The sequence below is a fragment of the Sturnira hondurensis genome, unplaced genomic scaffold, assembly GCF_014824575.4.
Source record: "Sturnira hondurensis isolate 20B ecotype Veracruz unplaced genomic scaffold, ASM1482457v3 Scaffold0020374, whole genome shotgun sequence".
NCBI lineage: Eukaryota > Metazoa > Chordata > Mammalia > Chiroptera > Phyllostomidae > Sturnira > Sturnira hondurensis.
In genome coordinates, this window is record NW_028093005.1 from 752,423 (window position 1) to 768,152 (window position 15,730).

Consider the following 15,730-nt stretch of genomic DNA (forward strand, 5'->3'; position numbering starts at 1 on the left):
TATCAAGACAAACTTTCAACACCTAACACTGTACATCCATATGAACTATTTGTAAGGATGCAGGGTGAGAAGCTTGTTAGTGACATCTTTTTCTTTATATATAGATTTTATTTATTTATTTTTAGAGGGGAAGGGAGGGCAAAAGAGAGAAACAATGATGTGCGAGATACACTTTAATTGGCTGCCTCCCACACACCCCCAGCTGGGAACCTAGCCCACAACCCAGGCATGTGCCCCAACTGAGAATCAAACTGGTTACCCTTTGGTTCACAGGCCAGCACTCAATCCACTGAGCCACACCAGCCAGGGCAGTGACATCCTAGTTAAAAAAAAAAAAAAAAGAAAGAAAGAAAAAATACTCAGTCTTGCCTCTTTGCCACTAACTTACTAGGTGGTCCTGGACAGGTATTTTGGCCACATGTGCCCATCTGTTTAAAGGAGGGTAAGGGGTGACTGAGATAGTACCTGTGGTCTCTTTCAGTTCACATGAGTCTAGGCTCTTCCTTATCTTTAGAGCAGAGCCAGTTTAGGCCAAAGACAAAATTTTGAATAATGTTCTAATGTGTACTCATTTTATTCACATTCTATATCAGCATCACAGAAAACTCTGAGTAAAGAAGGGTGCTTGGCCCAGTACTAGAAAAATTAAGGCTGTTGTATCAGGTAAGAAATCAAGTCAACTCCCCACCCTCTGGTTTCTTCTTCAAATGAAGTTTTCAAAATTATCAAGGTTCCCTTGTGGACCTTTTGGTATCATGTGCTGATAAAAAGAATCGCACAACTTGTTGTTGAGACCTGCACCCTAAAACCAAAATAGCTCATAATACAGCCTCTAAGTCATCATTTATTGATTTATAGAGCCCCCATCACATGATCGAGGTGCTTTACAGTACAGTAAACATCACAACGGAACTCACATAGTTAAGTACAATCAACAAATTACAGATCTAAAAACTGGAATGAAGCAACATCATGTCAAATTTCAAAGGTGCTGCGAAGTGGCAGACAAAAAAGGTAATTCCACCAACTGGAGACCAGATGGGCAGAAATACACAGGCACCACAACCCAAAATGGGCAGATCTGCAGAGGGTGAGTGAGCATATAAAACTTCACAACCAAGAATGACGGCGACTAAAAAAAATACTATGACACCCAAGTGATCGCAGAGTCAGTGGAATAACCTCACAAAAATTATTACCTTATAATGACAAGAAAACCAACCTCATAGATTTTAAACTCACAAAGAGGCCAAAAGCCACTGAGATCATCTACCCCATTATGAGCACAGACTGAAATCTATAAACCTTTACAAGAACTTGGAATAAATTCAGGAAGCAGTCAACAGTTCTATAATCCATAAGACTATGCAGAAGTCAACAGTTGGCACAAGGTTAGGGAGAGAAGTCCTTTTCCCAAAGCAAAAAGGATTCACCTCGCATTAACGGAGAGGCACTGGTAGGACAACAGCCACCTGCATCAGTGTCACCCGAGTGTGATTTAATAACAAATACAGAGGCATTTAGAGTCACTGTCAGATGAACTCTTGGAAAGGCACAGATGACACCTTTGACAGAGGAAGAGAAGTCAAGACCACCATCAAGAAGGCCCGTATCCTCATGCAGTAGGGTCAGGGCACCAGGTGGAAGGAGTGTGAAGGAAGGTGCACTCCTTCCTGGCTCCCCCTATACTCCCCTCGATCTAAGCCCTAAATACATACGGTTATACCCAAGTAACTGTGTTAAAGTGGCACTTAAAAGTTCAAGAATAGTTGTCCCTGAGTTACTAGGTCATTTGCTACTCTCTGAAGAGTCAAATTGCCAGGTTTTAACTCAACATATAGCTTCCAGAATCTTAGCAACAGAAGAGCAAAATTCAGACTCTATTTTGTCGCAACTACCACTGTGTGAACAATTTCTGATTTTAGAGTAAAGAACTTGTGTTCTAAGTCCCAGGGAAGTATACAATACTGGTAACTTTAGGGCAACAATCTTAGAGTCTTTGTGGGGGAAAGAAGTCAGAAAGTTCTTTAAAAAATTAGGCCTGAATGAATAATATAAACACTTTCACTTTCAGTTATTACACATTTATAGGTTTTTATAATGTTTCAGATTCAAGAAGAGTCTGGAATTTAGAAAAGTCACTCTGTGGTAACTACATCCTTAACCATCTCACTTCTACTTAAAAAAAGGACGTGGACAATTTGTAGAGGACTAGGCTACTTGCAGGAGTCCTCTCACTGTTCTGCCTAAGTGTTTCTCCAAACTACACAGAGCAGAAATGCACCAATTCTCAGTGATTCTCACAATTAAACGCCATGTCCCATCTGGTTCTATATCACCTCCCAGCCCTTACATGCCAAGACTACTTTCCAATCCCAACGTCACACCAAACAGAGAAGAATCTGGACCTGCCTTTAGCACTGCACATTTATTTTACCACTTACTGAATTTGAGAAAAATTAAAATATATTTATGCTCAAATGTTAAAAAAATCCAAGTGCACTGTGTCAGTGACAGAATCTGTATGCCAAGTAGCAAAGCATTTACACCTCCATAATGCTTTGAGAGTCACATAAGAATCTAGACAGAGAAATATATATACCGCCATTGCCATGTGATTTTCAAGTATTAAAAGTTTGTTTGCATAAGGAATCAACCTGAGATTTTTCTAAACTGAACTTCTCTGATATTCAGTATTATAACCTTCATTCAATACAATAAAAGCCAACAACTTGACAATTATTGGAAAAAAACTGTATTTTGGAAGAACTCACTACATAAGGTGACAGAATTCCAAAATCAAATTACATGAAAATATACATCGCAATTTCTTTGTACAATAAGTGAGAAAAATCTGCAGTATAGAAGAATAGAGGCAAAGAAATACGAAGGGCTAAGGAGAAGGGCATGAGGCAAAATAGCATTTTTAATAGCAAACTCAGAAGTGAAATATGAAGCCTGTAGTCGTGCATGCTTTATTCATCGAACCTTAACATTAGGTAACTGGAGGGCAAAAATAAAACCAAATCAGAATTTTGTATAATTTGGGGTAAACTTCAGTAAGTGAATTCAGAACCAACTCTTTTTAGTTCTTGGGAATAATGACGGTTCAAGAGCTCTCAACAGCCAAAATATGTTATTGCTACATCCGCTCCAAGTGATGGGTGCAATTGGAATACAAAAAGGACCGAGCACCTAGTGATGACCACTCCTCCGAAGTCATCAGTAAAAATCAAGTAGCTGCTTATTAAGTATTTCAGTATTTGAACTAAATGATTTGAAAACTTTCTGGCAGATAGAAGAGATAAAGATAAACACAAAGGGAACTGTGTCAAAACAAAGGAGATACAAAAGTTTAGTAAATGAAGAGTTTAATGAAGCCTCAATGGTTTAAAGGAAATTAAATGGAAACTTTTAATCCTAATTGCTTTTCATCTGACATGCTTTAAAGAGTCTTTTAAAACATAAGAAACAATGAGTAGGGGAAGAAAACTTGCTAAAATCTTTTAGAATTTACACGATTCTTATTCTACTACAAGAAAGCATTATTTGGTACAAGGTGTATTTGTGGATGTACATGAACAGTATATATATTATCCAGATCATGTTGTGCTATGTACAGGTCTTTACAATTCTTCCTGAAGGTTAAAACAGTTCATTAGAATTCAAAATGCGTAATCATCTGTAAGTTGGCACTTGTTAGGCTCTTGTCAGCATTGATACTGGCATGTTTTATTGCAGCCCAGTTCCAGCCAGTGTTTGCCAACTTGTTACAACAGAAGTCCAGCAATAGGTGGGTAGAGTGCAGGAAAAACAGTGCCATGTTTCTCAATTGGAGACCTGCGACAAAACAAACAGCATTATATAATACATTTATGTCACAAAGTAACTGATTATAAATTTTTATTCATATGCTGTTTTTAAAAACAAATTCTCATTTTCATTTTAAGCTCCTTCTATGCCATATTTAAGGATACTGAGAAACAATTTAAGACTGCCACACTTCTCAACTTGATAAATTTGGTATCTGGTCTCACATCCTCTACCAGCCTATAGAAGTCAATAACTACATCTAAACAAAAACAACTATGATCTTATCGAGTGCTTATTACGGCACAAGCAGTGTGTGCAGTGCTTTACAAATCTGTCGTATGTCATTCTCATAATCGCCATAGGAAGGCATTTTGCCCTAGAAAAGACAAGGTCACATAGCTAATAAATGGTAAAGCTTCCTGCTTAAAAAGTTAGGAAAACACTAGTGTCATTTAATGACTGGACTTCAAGAGCTTTTATTATATTAACATGTGCTTTGAACATGTAGGAAGAGCAAGGGAAGGGAACGAGCAGAACTCCTACTAAAATTACCAGGTACGTCACACCAAATGTTCCACAAACTCAGGAACCTGTATTATGTGCCAAGCGCACTGTTAAGCACAAAGAACTTGAATAGAAGATGACTGGGAATGTAAGAGTTTTAAACTCCCAATGAAGAAGTCAAGTGTGAAGAGTTATGGAAATATTTAACTGACACCACACATGTGAAAAGGTCAGTATGTCTTTTACAGACCCGAGTGAAGTTATCAATCTTATAATCATCCAAATTCAACCATATCAAAGCTCTGCTGTGGTAGAAAGAGAACTGGGGGCCTACCTGTGGCCCTACATGTGCCTGGCTCCTGAGCAGAACTACTGCTACATTTCTTTCCACAGGGGTTTATCAATCAACGTGAATGGTCCCTAACAAAGCAATGAATGCACCAAATGTGAAATGTATCATCTTCGCCAGAATCAGGTTCCACCATCTGCACACATATATACATATGTGCACACATTTTTAATTAAAAAATCTAAAGACATATGACACATACTGAATGAAACTCAAGAGAGACTGCTATGGAATAGGTATTACATCTTTCAGGTAATGTTATTTGAATGTTTTTTCCAAAGACTATATCGTACTCAAATTAATCCCTGGACAATTAATCTCTCAGGACTCAAACAGAACTGGTACAGAGTTTGGGCACTGAGTAATCATTTCCCTGTGGTATTTCAGAGCCACAAAAAGAATCGATCAAAAACTGTTTCTGTGTGAGGTTTTTAAAGAAAAATACTCCAGAGAAGTGACTGATGAAAGTCATTACCTAAAATCAGGCAATCCAGCCTTTTAATACTGAGGACCCAGTTTAAATAGCATTCGCTTCCATCAGCAGGAATAGAAAAATCTATTTCCTCTGAATAAAATGCATTTCTTATGCATTCTCTGAGAAAAGGCCTCAGCACAGAAAAAGCAAGTGTGTTGTTCTTTTCTCTAGAAAGATTGATGTGAAAACAAATTACTTGCATAAGAGTCATTCACATATGTGTACGCATATCCCATTTCTAACCTAAATAAATCTACCTGTTGTCAAAATCACACCCTTTTTATACTGAGATTATATCAATTATACATCCTTATGCAATAATATAAGTATTTGCATTTTGTTTCCCAACTTCTCTTAATTATTCCTGACTTTAACCTACAAATCTGGAGGACTTACCTTGACAGAATGTGTCTTGTTCCATTTACCTCTAAAATTAAAAATGAACCATTCATTTTCTTTTTTTTAAGATATTTAAAATTTTTTTGTTTTTTAGAGAGAGGGGAAGGGAGGAAGAAAGAGAGAGAGAAATACCGATGAGCAAGAGAAACACTGATCTCTTGCACGCCCCCAGCTGGGCTCACAACCCAGGCATAAGCCCTGACTAGGAAACAAACCAGCAACCTTTCAGTTCACAGGCTGGAACTCAACCCACTGAAACACACCGGCCAGGGCAAATCATTCATTTTCTATGTGGCTATCCAACTTAATCTTTTTAAAATGCCCTAAAAATACAAAGCAGACAAATATGCTCCTAAACAAAAACCACTTTTTGATATCACAGACAATATTAAATGTTCTACTCACTCAGGAGTAAGTGTTCAAATCATCTCAACTATTCTTAAGTGAGAGCAGTCCATGAGTTAAACAGCTTTCACACAGCTGTTTCCAAAAATGCTAATTCATCCTAACCTGCCACTTAGTGTACTACTAGACGACAACTCTCTCCACATTACCAAGCCACTGACTTTTCCCCCAAACTGAATTTATGTATTTGTATTTATATATTTATTTGTTTTTATTATTTTTATTTATTTTTAGAGAGAGGGAAAGGGAGGAAGAAAGAGAGGAAGGGAAACAACAATATGTGGTTGCCTCCTACACACTTCCTACTAGGGACCTAGCCTACACTCCAGGCATGTGCCCTGACTGGGAACTGAACCAGTGACCCTTTGGTTCCCAGCCCAGCACTCAATCCACTGAGCCACACCAGCCAGGGCTTCCCCAAACTGGTTTTTATGGCAGTCTTTTTCTTATGTCGTGGCATTGGTGACCATCCCTTACAAACCTCCTTTCCGAGGTTTGTAATGCCCCACTGTCCTTGTGGCCATCCAGCCCACATGTTTCTGTATTTGCTTCCTCCTTCTGGGCCCTCACTGTGAAAATTGCACAAGACGTCCTTGGCTTCGGTAAGTGCAGCTCTCTACACTCAGTGAATTTCCATTTCTACTCTGGAGACTTCCAATCTCACCGGCAACTCTATGTCTGTCCCAGCCATCCTCACCATTCAGTATTTAGGCATGTGACGGCTTGTCAAAACCATGCTCTGCTTCTACTCCCACTAAAGCTCTTAATGTGATTCAACCTTACCTTTTTTTATGAATCATGTAACTGGCTCAATTAACAGCTTTTAACTGGCAGGGATAATGTATCTACAGAACTCTTATTGTGCCTTTGCAAATAGTAGGCAATTAACAACTATTCATTGATAAGAATTGAAATGAGCTCAGTGTCGACTGTTCTTCATGTTACCTCTCATTTCAAGATACAAATTTTGATTCTTAGTAATATGCAAAACTGTGAAAAAGAGAAATAGATATGTATATCTAGAAGAAGTAGATATATGAGCTAGCAAAATATCAAAAGACAGTGTTAAACAAACTGTATGGAATGCGTGCTATGTTATTGAGCTAACAAAATATCAAAATACAAAATTTGTTTATGATACTTCATTTGAATTTATTTAATTAACAATATACTATCAAGATAAGTATAATAAAATTCTTGGTTATTTGCTACATTTATAAAGGGCTATTTACATAAGGTAAAATCACACATAAACTTAGGCTTCAATATGGTATTTTGTTCCTGGTCAGTTCTCTGTTGTGGCCAAGCCCTTCTCTGACTAGATAATGGTATGGGTGAGAACAACAAGCCCTGCGTGTGTTTGTTGTCCCTAAGATAGTGCCACACTCGTAAGCCAACAAATGCAATGAGCTGCGTTTTGTGAAGGCGAATGTGGCACTTGTATCCAGAACAAAATTTCCAGGATAAAGTGCAGGCAACCACAAAGGAAGTTCAATACTAGCAGACTAAGTTCAAGTCTAGTAACAGAACTTAATCTAAGGTGGTAGGAAGCAAGAGTCAAAAAGGAAAAAGAAATGGACCACTGACTGGATGTGGGGGAGGTAGCAGATGTAATGATACTAAAATAAGAACAAAATAATTAACAAAATATAAATGATATAAACATGATGAAAAACAGAAATAACTTGAAGACTACAGGTTATTGTTATTACGTGGTGGTAACAGAAAGAAGTAAAGTTAACTTTCAGCATCTTAGGTTATTATAAGGAGATCTAAAAGTAGATCTGAGTCTTCAGAAATTTGAGACATCGAACATGTAAACAGAAAGAGTGGTGGATAGACTTTAGTCTTGTTTCTGATTTACACCTATGCATTTGGTACATTTAATCATAAAAATTAAGATAGAAGGCCCTGGCTGGCGTAGCTCAGTGGATTGAGTGCGGGCCTGTGAACCAAAGGATCGAGGTTCAATTCCCAGTCAGGGCATAACATGCCTGGTTTGCAGGCCAGTTCCCGGCAGGGAATGCATGGGAGGCAACCATACATTGGTGTTTCTTCCCTCTCTCCTTCCCTTCCCCTCTAAAGATGAATAAATAAAATCTTAAAAAAAATTAAGATACAGTGATACTGGTTCAGGGACAAACAAGCCAACTGATGAGACATAGAAAGGTCAGAAACAGAACAACACATACATGGAAATGTAATTCTATAATTTATAACATAACCAACACTGTGTATCAGTGTCCAAAGGATAGACTTATCAGTAAGTGATGTAGCCAAGAGTTGTATATGTTGCGGGGGTGGGTAAAGTTGAACTTCTACCTTACACCATATACCAGTCAATTTTGGTGGATTCAACACATACATGAAAGGCAAAAGTACAAAACTTTTAGAAAACAATACGTAAGTCCTAGCTGGTGTACCTCAGTGTATTGAGTGCCAGCCTGTGAACAGAAAGGTCACTGGTTTGATTCCCAGTCAGGGCACATGCCTGGGTTGCAGGCCAGGTATCTAGTTGAGGGCATGCAAAAGGTGACCAACTGATGTCTCTCTCACACATCAATGTTTCTTTTCCTCCCTTCCCCTCTCTCTGAAAAGGGAGGGAGGGAGGAAAGGAGAAAGAGAGGATGGGAGGAAGGGAAGAAACAATATATAATAGTAGCATTCTGATGGCAGGAAAGAAACTAAGACACACAGGAAAGTAAAATCTAAGACACAGGTAAAAGTAAAATCCACACAGGAAAGTAATAAATTCAGCTGCATTAAAATTAATAACCTCTGTTCATCCAAAGATACTATAAAGAAAACTGAACTGGTAAGAATACAAATCAGTAGCCTAACAGAGAAACAAACAGTCCAAAGATAAGAATAGGCATTTCACTGAGGAAACATCAATGGACAAACACAGGAAATAGCGTGCAACTGCATCGGTAATTCGGGCAACCACACTAAGTCATAATGATGTATTGTTTTACACATTCCAAATTAAAAATTTTGTATAAGTCTGATAATAACAAATGATGGAGAGGATATGGAGCAAGTGGAATTCTTATCCTTGTCAATAGGAGTATAAATAGATGCAACATTTTAGAAAGCAATTTGGCATTATCTAGTCAAAATGATGTGCATACGTCCTAAACAACTCCACCCCTAGGTAGATACCCTAGACACACTCTTGTAATATTGATACATGTGCAGCAACAAACCAGAATAGACATTTTTCTGTAACAGCAAAAACAAAACTAGAAAAAAAAGCACCTTAAATTGAAAAATAACTGCAATAAGAATCAAGAGAACTAATTTGTCTAATACCACATAAAAGTGAAAATAGATGAAATATAGCTGTATATAATAACATAGACCAATTTTAGTAATATGTTGAAAAAATAAGTCACATAAATGCATATGTTATATATATAATTCTGTATATAGTTCAAATCATGCAATACTTTGCTTAGGAATACAAACTTGATAAAGTGAAGAAAAGCAATGATAAACACAGAACTGGGAATATAAGAAAAGGATAGAGACAAGGAGAAGAATATTGGGGATGTAAGAAATAATGGTAAAGTTCTTATTCTTAAAATAGGTAGCAGGTACATTTCAGGAATGTACCATGAATTGTGATTTCTTAGATGCTATCTTCTATACATAGCTTTTTTTTTCCTAAAGAGAGAGAGAGAGAGAGAGAGAGAAAGAGAGAGAGAGAAAGAAACCAAACGCAGATGTCACACGTCTGTTCAATTCACCTACACCATGTTCCCTTCTGAATCAGATGGGTGCCTTCTATCTTTGATTCCCAATTAAAACAAGAAAGGTAGGTGTTTAATGGTCTTGCCATTATACTGCAAAATACAATCTTTCTTTTAAAAAATTAGGAAACAAAAATTTAAGTCACCCTTTACCACACAATATACAGTATGAGAAGACAGAGGTAAGAAATTTCATTGTTCAACGGTGGTCCAGGTAGTAGACCAAAAGTAAAATGGACGAAACTGTTGAAATGGGTACTTTATCATTGGAAATTTTTTTTACCATCTCTAGTTTCTGAAAAGAACTAGACTGATACACCACCCGGCTTGGTGTATCTAGTTAAACCAGCTGGGTCTACTAAAAGAAAAAGCATATAAATTACACTGTTTTCACTGAGAAATAGCAAACTACTGGATACCACCAGTAAAATATGAAGCCAATGAAAAAGCAATCAAGTAACTAAGTCACATAATTTCCCAAAACATGACATTTAAAAAGGCAAAATAATAGTATGATTTTTAAAATGAACTTACCCTGAAATAAGTGAAGTTACAGCTGTTGAATAAATGTCACTCAAAAGCAGTCTCTTGGCTTTTTCTTACACAGCGGGCAACTTTCCTTTTGAATTCTCCATTTCTGTCTTCCCTCCATTCTTTCTGTAGGTACAGAAGTGATATCAACTGGTTTTATGCAAACTTCTCTTATAATCTCAAAGGTTAAGTTTACTTTTGCTATAATGCTTTGGCAACATGTTAAGCTGACATGGTGGAAAAGTAGTCAAAAAACACTTTTGCAAGCCACTGCTGGGATAAGAGAGCAGAAATCCTCCAAGCAAATCACCTTTACAGGCAAAATTCTCTTTCAAAAAGGAAAAGATCATAAAGAACATTAACAGCTTTATATTATACTGAAAATAAAGGTACAACTTACAAATAGGATCCTCAGGCTATGTGAAGGATTACCAACTCTCCCTGATGGAAGTGACCAGAAAATAAAAAAGATCTAAATGTAAAAGTGCCTCTTGTATAAGTAGACAGGCCGAGTACATCAAGCTGAGACTATACTGAGCCCTCAGTCTCATCTACGATGGTCCGAGAAGTACTGTACTTCTGTGTGTGTACGTGAGTGCTGGGGGAGGGGCGGGCCACAGCACCACGACTGCCTACTGCTCGGCACACAAAAACAGAACGAACACAAAGCAGCACGGGCGCAGTGTCACATGACAGCAGAGCCGATTTTATCTACCACAAATAGTAGGGAATGCCCATGAAAATGCCCGGCCTTTAGTATATCCACTTACAGGCAGCAAAAACCAATCTTTGCTCTTGCAGAGGAAGACATTAGAAAAACTAATTTTTGCCCTGCAAGCAAGGAAGGCACCACAGAAATTCAATATAAATTATGAGATAAACTATAATGCTAACATGTACAGAGATTGAGATGTATGCTGAAGAATTTATGGATAAAATGTTATAAAGTCTGTAGTTACCTCATCATTTTAAGTAAAAGGAAGAAGAGGGCATTTCTAAGTAAAAGAGGGAAAGTCAATCTCAAGGAAAAGAAATCACTTAAAAAGGACTCAAGTCAATGGCAGAAGGGTAGCAAGGGGTTGAGAGAGACTATACAACATGACTGGCATTCTCTGGGAACTCGAGATGAGACTGGGCAAGGATGACTTGTCCAGTGAAGGACAGACTGGGAGATGATCTTTTCAAAGCAGGAACTAGCTAATATAACCATCGTTTGTTGAATTCACATCGCCATCACCCGATAGGTGTAATTATCATCTGCATTTTATATAAATAGGGAACCTATGAATAGAGCAAAAATACACATGTGTATGTTTTTACTCTCCTGAGACCCTATTAAAATGATAGTATGGGATTTTTTCCTAAAGGTATAATGACCAGAAGATGGAAGAGTAACAAAACACGCAGCAGAAAGGAAAAAGTGACAGCCGCAGAAAAGGCTCAATGGAAGCAGAACAAGGAGCAAAAGACGCTAGTGAACAGAGCTCTAAGGAAGCTAAAGTTCAAGAATGGTAAACCTGAGACGAGTTAATAAGAAGTACAGCTGAAAATAAAGAAATAAAAAGTCTGTATTTTCCTCCCACCTATAACCAAAATTCTAGTATCTCTTAAAATAATGATATACTTTATATATAATGATATACATTAAATCTAATGATCTAATATCTTCTTAAATAATAATGATGAGAACAGTATATCTATATAAATTTATATTCATACAAATTATACAGAATTAGATCTGCTAGTGTGAGTATTGGTACTCAAAGTAAATAGTTAATTTTGGCACTTAAATGACACCCCTTCATTTAGTTTACTGTCTGGCTTGCTACCTGCACTCTCGAGTGAAAAAATTCCGCACACATACACACACACAAACACACAGCTCCAACTGGCTTTCCTAAACCCTCATTTCTTACCATTTCTTAACCATGGAAAGTTGTGTAGAAGTCCTACAGTGTTATGAAGTAGTCTTCAAAATATAAAAGAAAAACTGACCTCAGAGGAAGAGACTTCAGAATTTAACTTTTAAAAATCTCTGATTAGAATTTCCAAGAACACTACTAAATTCTTAAAGTGACAAGATCTCAAGAAAAAGGAATTCATGAAAAAAAGATGAAGCATTTGAAAGTGAAAATGAAAATTTGACAGAAAATCCAAAATTGGCACTATTTTAGATGGAAAAAATACAAGGGATTAATTTGAGTTACAGCTACAAACTCAAAAAAGTACAGAATGTCAAACATGAAAACAATTCTCAAAGTAATGGTAAAGGAAAATTCACCACAGCTGAAGTCTTCAAAATTACACTGATTAGAGAGACGGAAAATTTTTACATAATAATATGAAATTTCAGAAGACCAAAAATCCAGAAAAGGGAGGGGGGGAAGAGGAAGGAAGGAAGGGAGGGAGGGAGGGAGGGAGGGAGGGAGGGAGGGGTGAAGGTAAATGGTAAGGAAAGAAAAGGTTACCTACATACAGATGGAGAAGAATCAACCTAACATCAACTTTCTCATCAGTTAACAACAAATACTAAAGAGAAAGTCTGTAGAAATATTATTTTCTCCCCTAGAATTCTGTAAACAAAGTGTATAAGGTCAGGATAAAAACACTATGAGACATGTAAGGACTTAATTCCCAGATACCCTTTCTAAAACATTACTCTGAAGGAAGAAAAGCAAAAGAAAGAAGTCACTGCCCCCCTAAAAAGGGGTGGTGGTGGTTGTGGATCCAGGAAACAAATGACTCTATACAGAAGAACAGCAAGAGGAGAAAGGAAAATTCAAGGAAAGCAGCCAAGCAACAGACTGAATCAATCTAATTTGGAGCCAAAAACTGGAGGGATCCAGGAGAGAGATCTCCAAGAAAAACAAGTTTTCTAGAATACATATCACTGACTGAGAGGCTAGAAAAACAAACCGAAAATATATGAAAATATGGTAAAAGGTATGCAGTGCAAGAGAAAGAATGCAAATGCAAGAGAAAGAAAGAAAGTAAGAAAGGTAAACACAACTGTTTACAAGAAAGCTATGGTTTAAATATGAGATAGTTGACTGGTTAAATCAGAAAAAGCATCAGTGGGTTTTGAGGAAAAAATGGGATAAATTTTGTACAGTCTATGAAGTCAAGTTTGCATATTTCAACTTTATATTTTTATATTTTTATTGTTGTTCAGTTATAGTTGTCCCCACTTCCCCTCCATTACTCTCTCCTGCCCTACCCCCCACCCGCCCACCACCACACACTTGAACTTTATATTGAGGCCTATTTCTACCCTTAGGAAAATGTTTAGCATCAAGAGAATGACTACTTTTTCAGTACATTCTGTTATTTCAGGACTCAGCTGTTTCAAAGAGTTAGTAATCTTTCCCCATTCACACTGTCAAGTATTTATTTGTTCTTAATGTCTCCTTCTTGAAGACTCAAACTCAACTTGTCAATTCCAATCTTATTAAAAAGAGCAGATAGTTGAGAATGAAACAGCAACTATTTCTCTCTCAAAATAATTTTACAGGATTTCTTAAAGTGGCTTCTACTCTCTTATCACCTCTTACATTGTTTGAACTTATACTTGACTAAATAGAAAATCAGAATAGTGTTCTACCAGTTTTTACTTCAATTTGATTACTAAACGTAAAACTTCAAAGCCAAAGACATGAAGAGGGGTTATCTATGTAGTGTTTTTCTACATATAAGATCTCACCCAACTTTTTATGTAGGTTTGAAATAACCCAAGAAAAAAAAACAATGAAGTTAATCACCTTGCTTTCATTTTATATACACTCAGAAGAGTTCCAAGAATGAGGGGAAAAAAAGATTCTTCAGAGAAGATAGAAGGCTAATGAACTAAGACTACTGAAGAAGACTAAAAACCAAAACATAACATAAATATAAAATACAATATGGGTTCTGAGGGTCTGGATTTTCAATTCTAACCAAAAAAGATAGCAATAAAGGACAACACTGGAGAAATGTGAGTATGGGCTACATATGTATATTCAATAATAGTAGCACTATATCAATTATAGACTTGTATTATGCCTATATGTTCTGTGGAGATACATACTGAAGTATTCAAATATGAAGAGTTAGGATATCTGTAAAGCATTCTCAAACAGTTTGGCAAAAAGAACAAGAAAGTAAAATCTCTGAAATTACTGAATCTGGGTGAAGGATATAAGATTTTTTATTTAACTAATGAAACATTTTTATAGATCTGAAAGTTTTGAAAATTAAAACTTGGCAATAATAATATGGACTTGATATTAAGTTTTCTTAGTGTGACATGTATGATGGTGTCCTTATTCTTAAAAGATGCATGTTCAAGTATTTAGGGTGACGCTTAGTTGTCTCTGTAACTCATTTTTGTATAGATTTACAAGAAAAATAAATGGATATATAGATACGTAGACACACATACACAGACACTGTAGTTCTCACTGGGTTTAAAGGGGAGGAAAGATACGTATGTGACCCTTACCGCAGCATCCACATTAGCAGGTGAGTCTCCATTCGGGTCTGCCAGCATAGAAATAACACTAATCATAATGGTTTCCACAGTGTGAATGGGGAGCCAGCGCTCCTCTGGTTTTTCATAGCCATATTTATCCTCACCAGGCTCATGAAGAATAGAAATGCATACATCACCATTTTTATCAACTGCAAAATTAGAAAAAAACAGTTCTGTTTAAAATATTTGAAATAATTTGGTTATACATAAGACATCTACTATCGATGTGGTCCTGATTCCCACAGCACCTGTATAAAACAATGAATATAAACAGAAGTTAATTTGCAAAATAGAACCTGTTAACTTTCTAGGAAGATCACAGATTTTACCAAATAGGACCCATCTGACTAATCCAATAGGAATATAAGCTATCTTTTTCATTTGGGCAAAACTTCAAGACACCTAGCATGTAGATGTTGCCCAGCATTTACATGTAGTAAATATAGCAATAAGGTTTTGTTCAATGTCATTTCTTTGTAACATAGATGAAATGCCATAGGAACTTAAGCTTTATTTTAATCAATTAGCCCATGGGAAAACTGGATTCATTCTCTCATTTAGCTTAAAGTTGCAGAACCTACTGATGATGTTAAGTGAGGGCTTAATGTACAATGAAATTAATAAATGGCAATTACTGAAACTGTTCTTTATTTGTAGAAAGTATATGGTCCAGACACCAGAAATGAGTTTCCATGTAACGATTTCCTAATTTCTCCACTAACTTACTAATTTAAATGGGCAACAGTTAAAGGTCCAAAGATTTACCTACGGAAAAAAATGAAAAGTACCATCATAATGTACTTTTTAAATCAAATAATGGCAAAATTATATTTTCAGGGAAGGGAGCATACTCAGATTCACAAAAGAAACATGCAACATTGCCAGTGAAACGAAATGAAAATAGTTTTTTCTATAAAACGATTTTAAAATCCAAGTCACAAACTAATTATCGGTGCAAAAAGAAAAAAAAAAGGTGAAGCTCTACTCTACTAACT

The 15,730-nt window shown here is 36.6% G+C and overlaps 1 protein-coding gene across 1 annotated transcript in view; it reads right to left on the bottom strand.

The window, feature by feature from the left end:
- Positions 1–550: 550 nt before the first annotated feature.
- Positions 551–15,730, bottom strand: part of UBE2G1 (ubiquitin conjugating enzyme E2 G1) — a 128,449-nt gene continuing 113,269 nt past the window's right edge. Inside the window, exons 4-6 of the mRNA XM_037029619.1 lie at positions 14,706–14,884; positions 10,232–10,354; positions 551–3,840 (exon numbers count right to left, since the gene is read on the bottom strand). Coding sequence (XP_036885514.1) covers positions 10,268–10,354; positions 14,706–14,884 — 266 coding nt within the window. The 3' untranslated portion in view covers positions 551–3,840; positions 10,232–10,267. The remainder of the gene's footprint in view (positions 3,841–10,231; positions 10,355–14,705; positions 14,885–15,730) is intronic.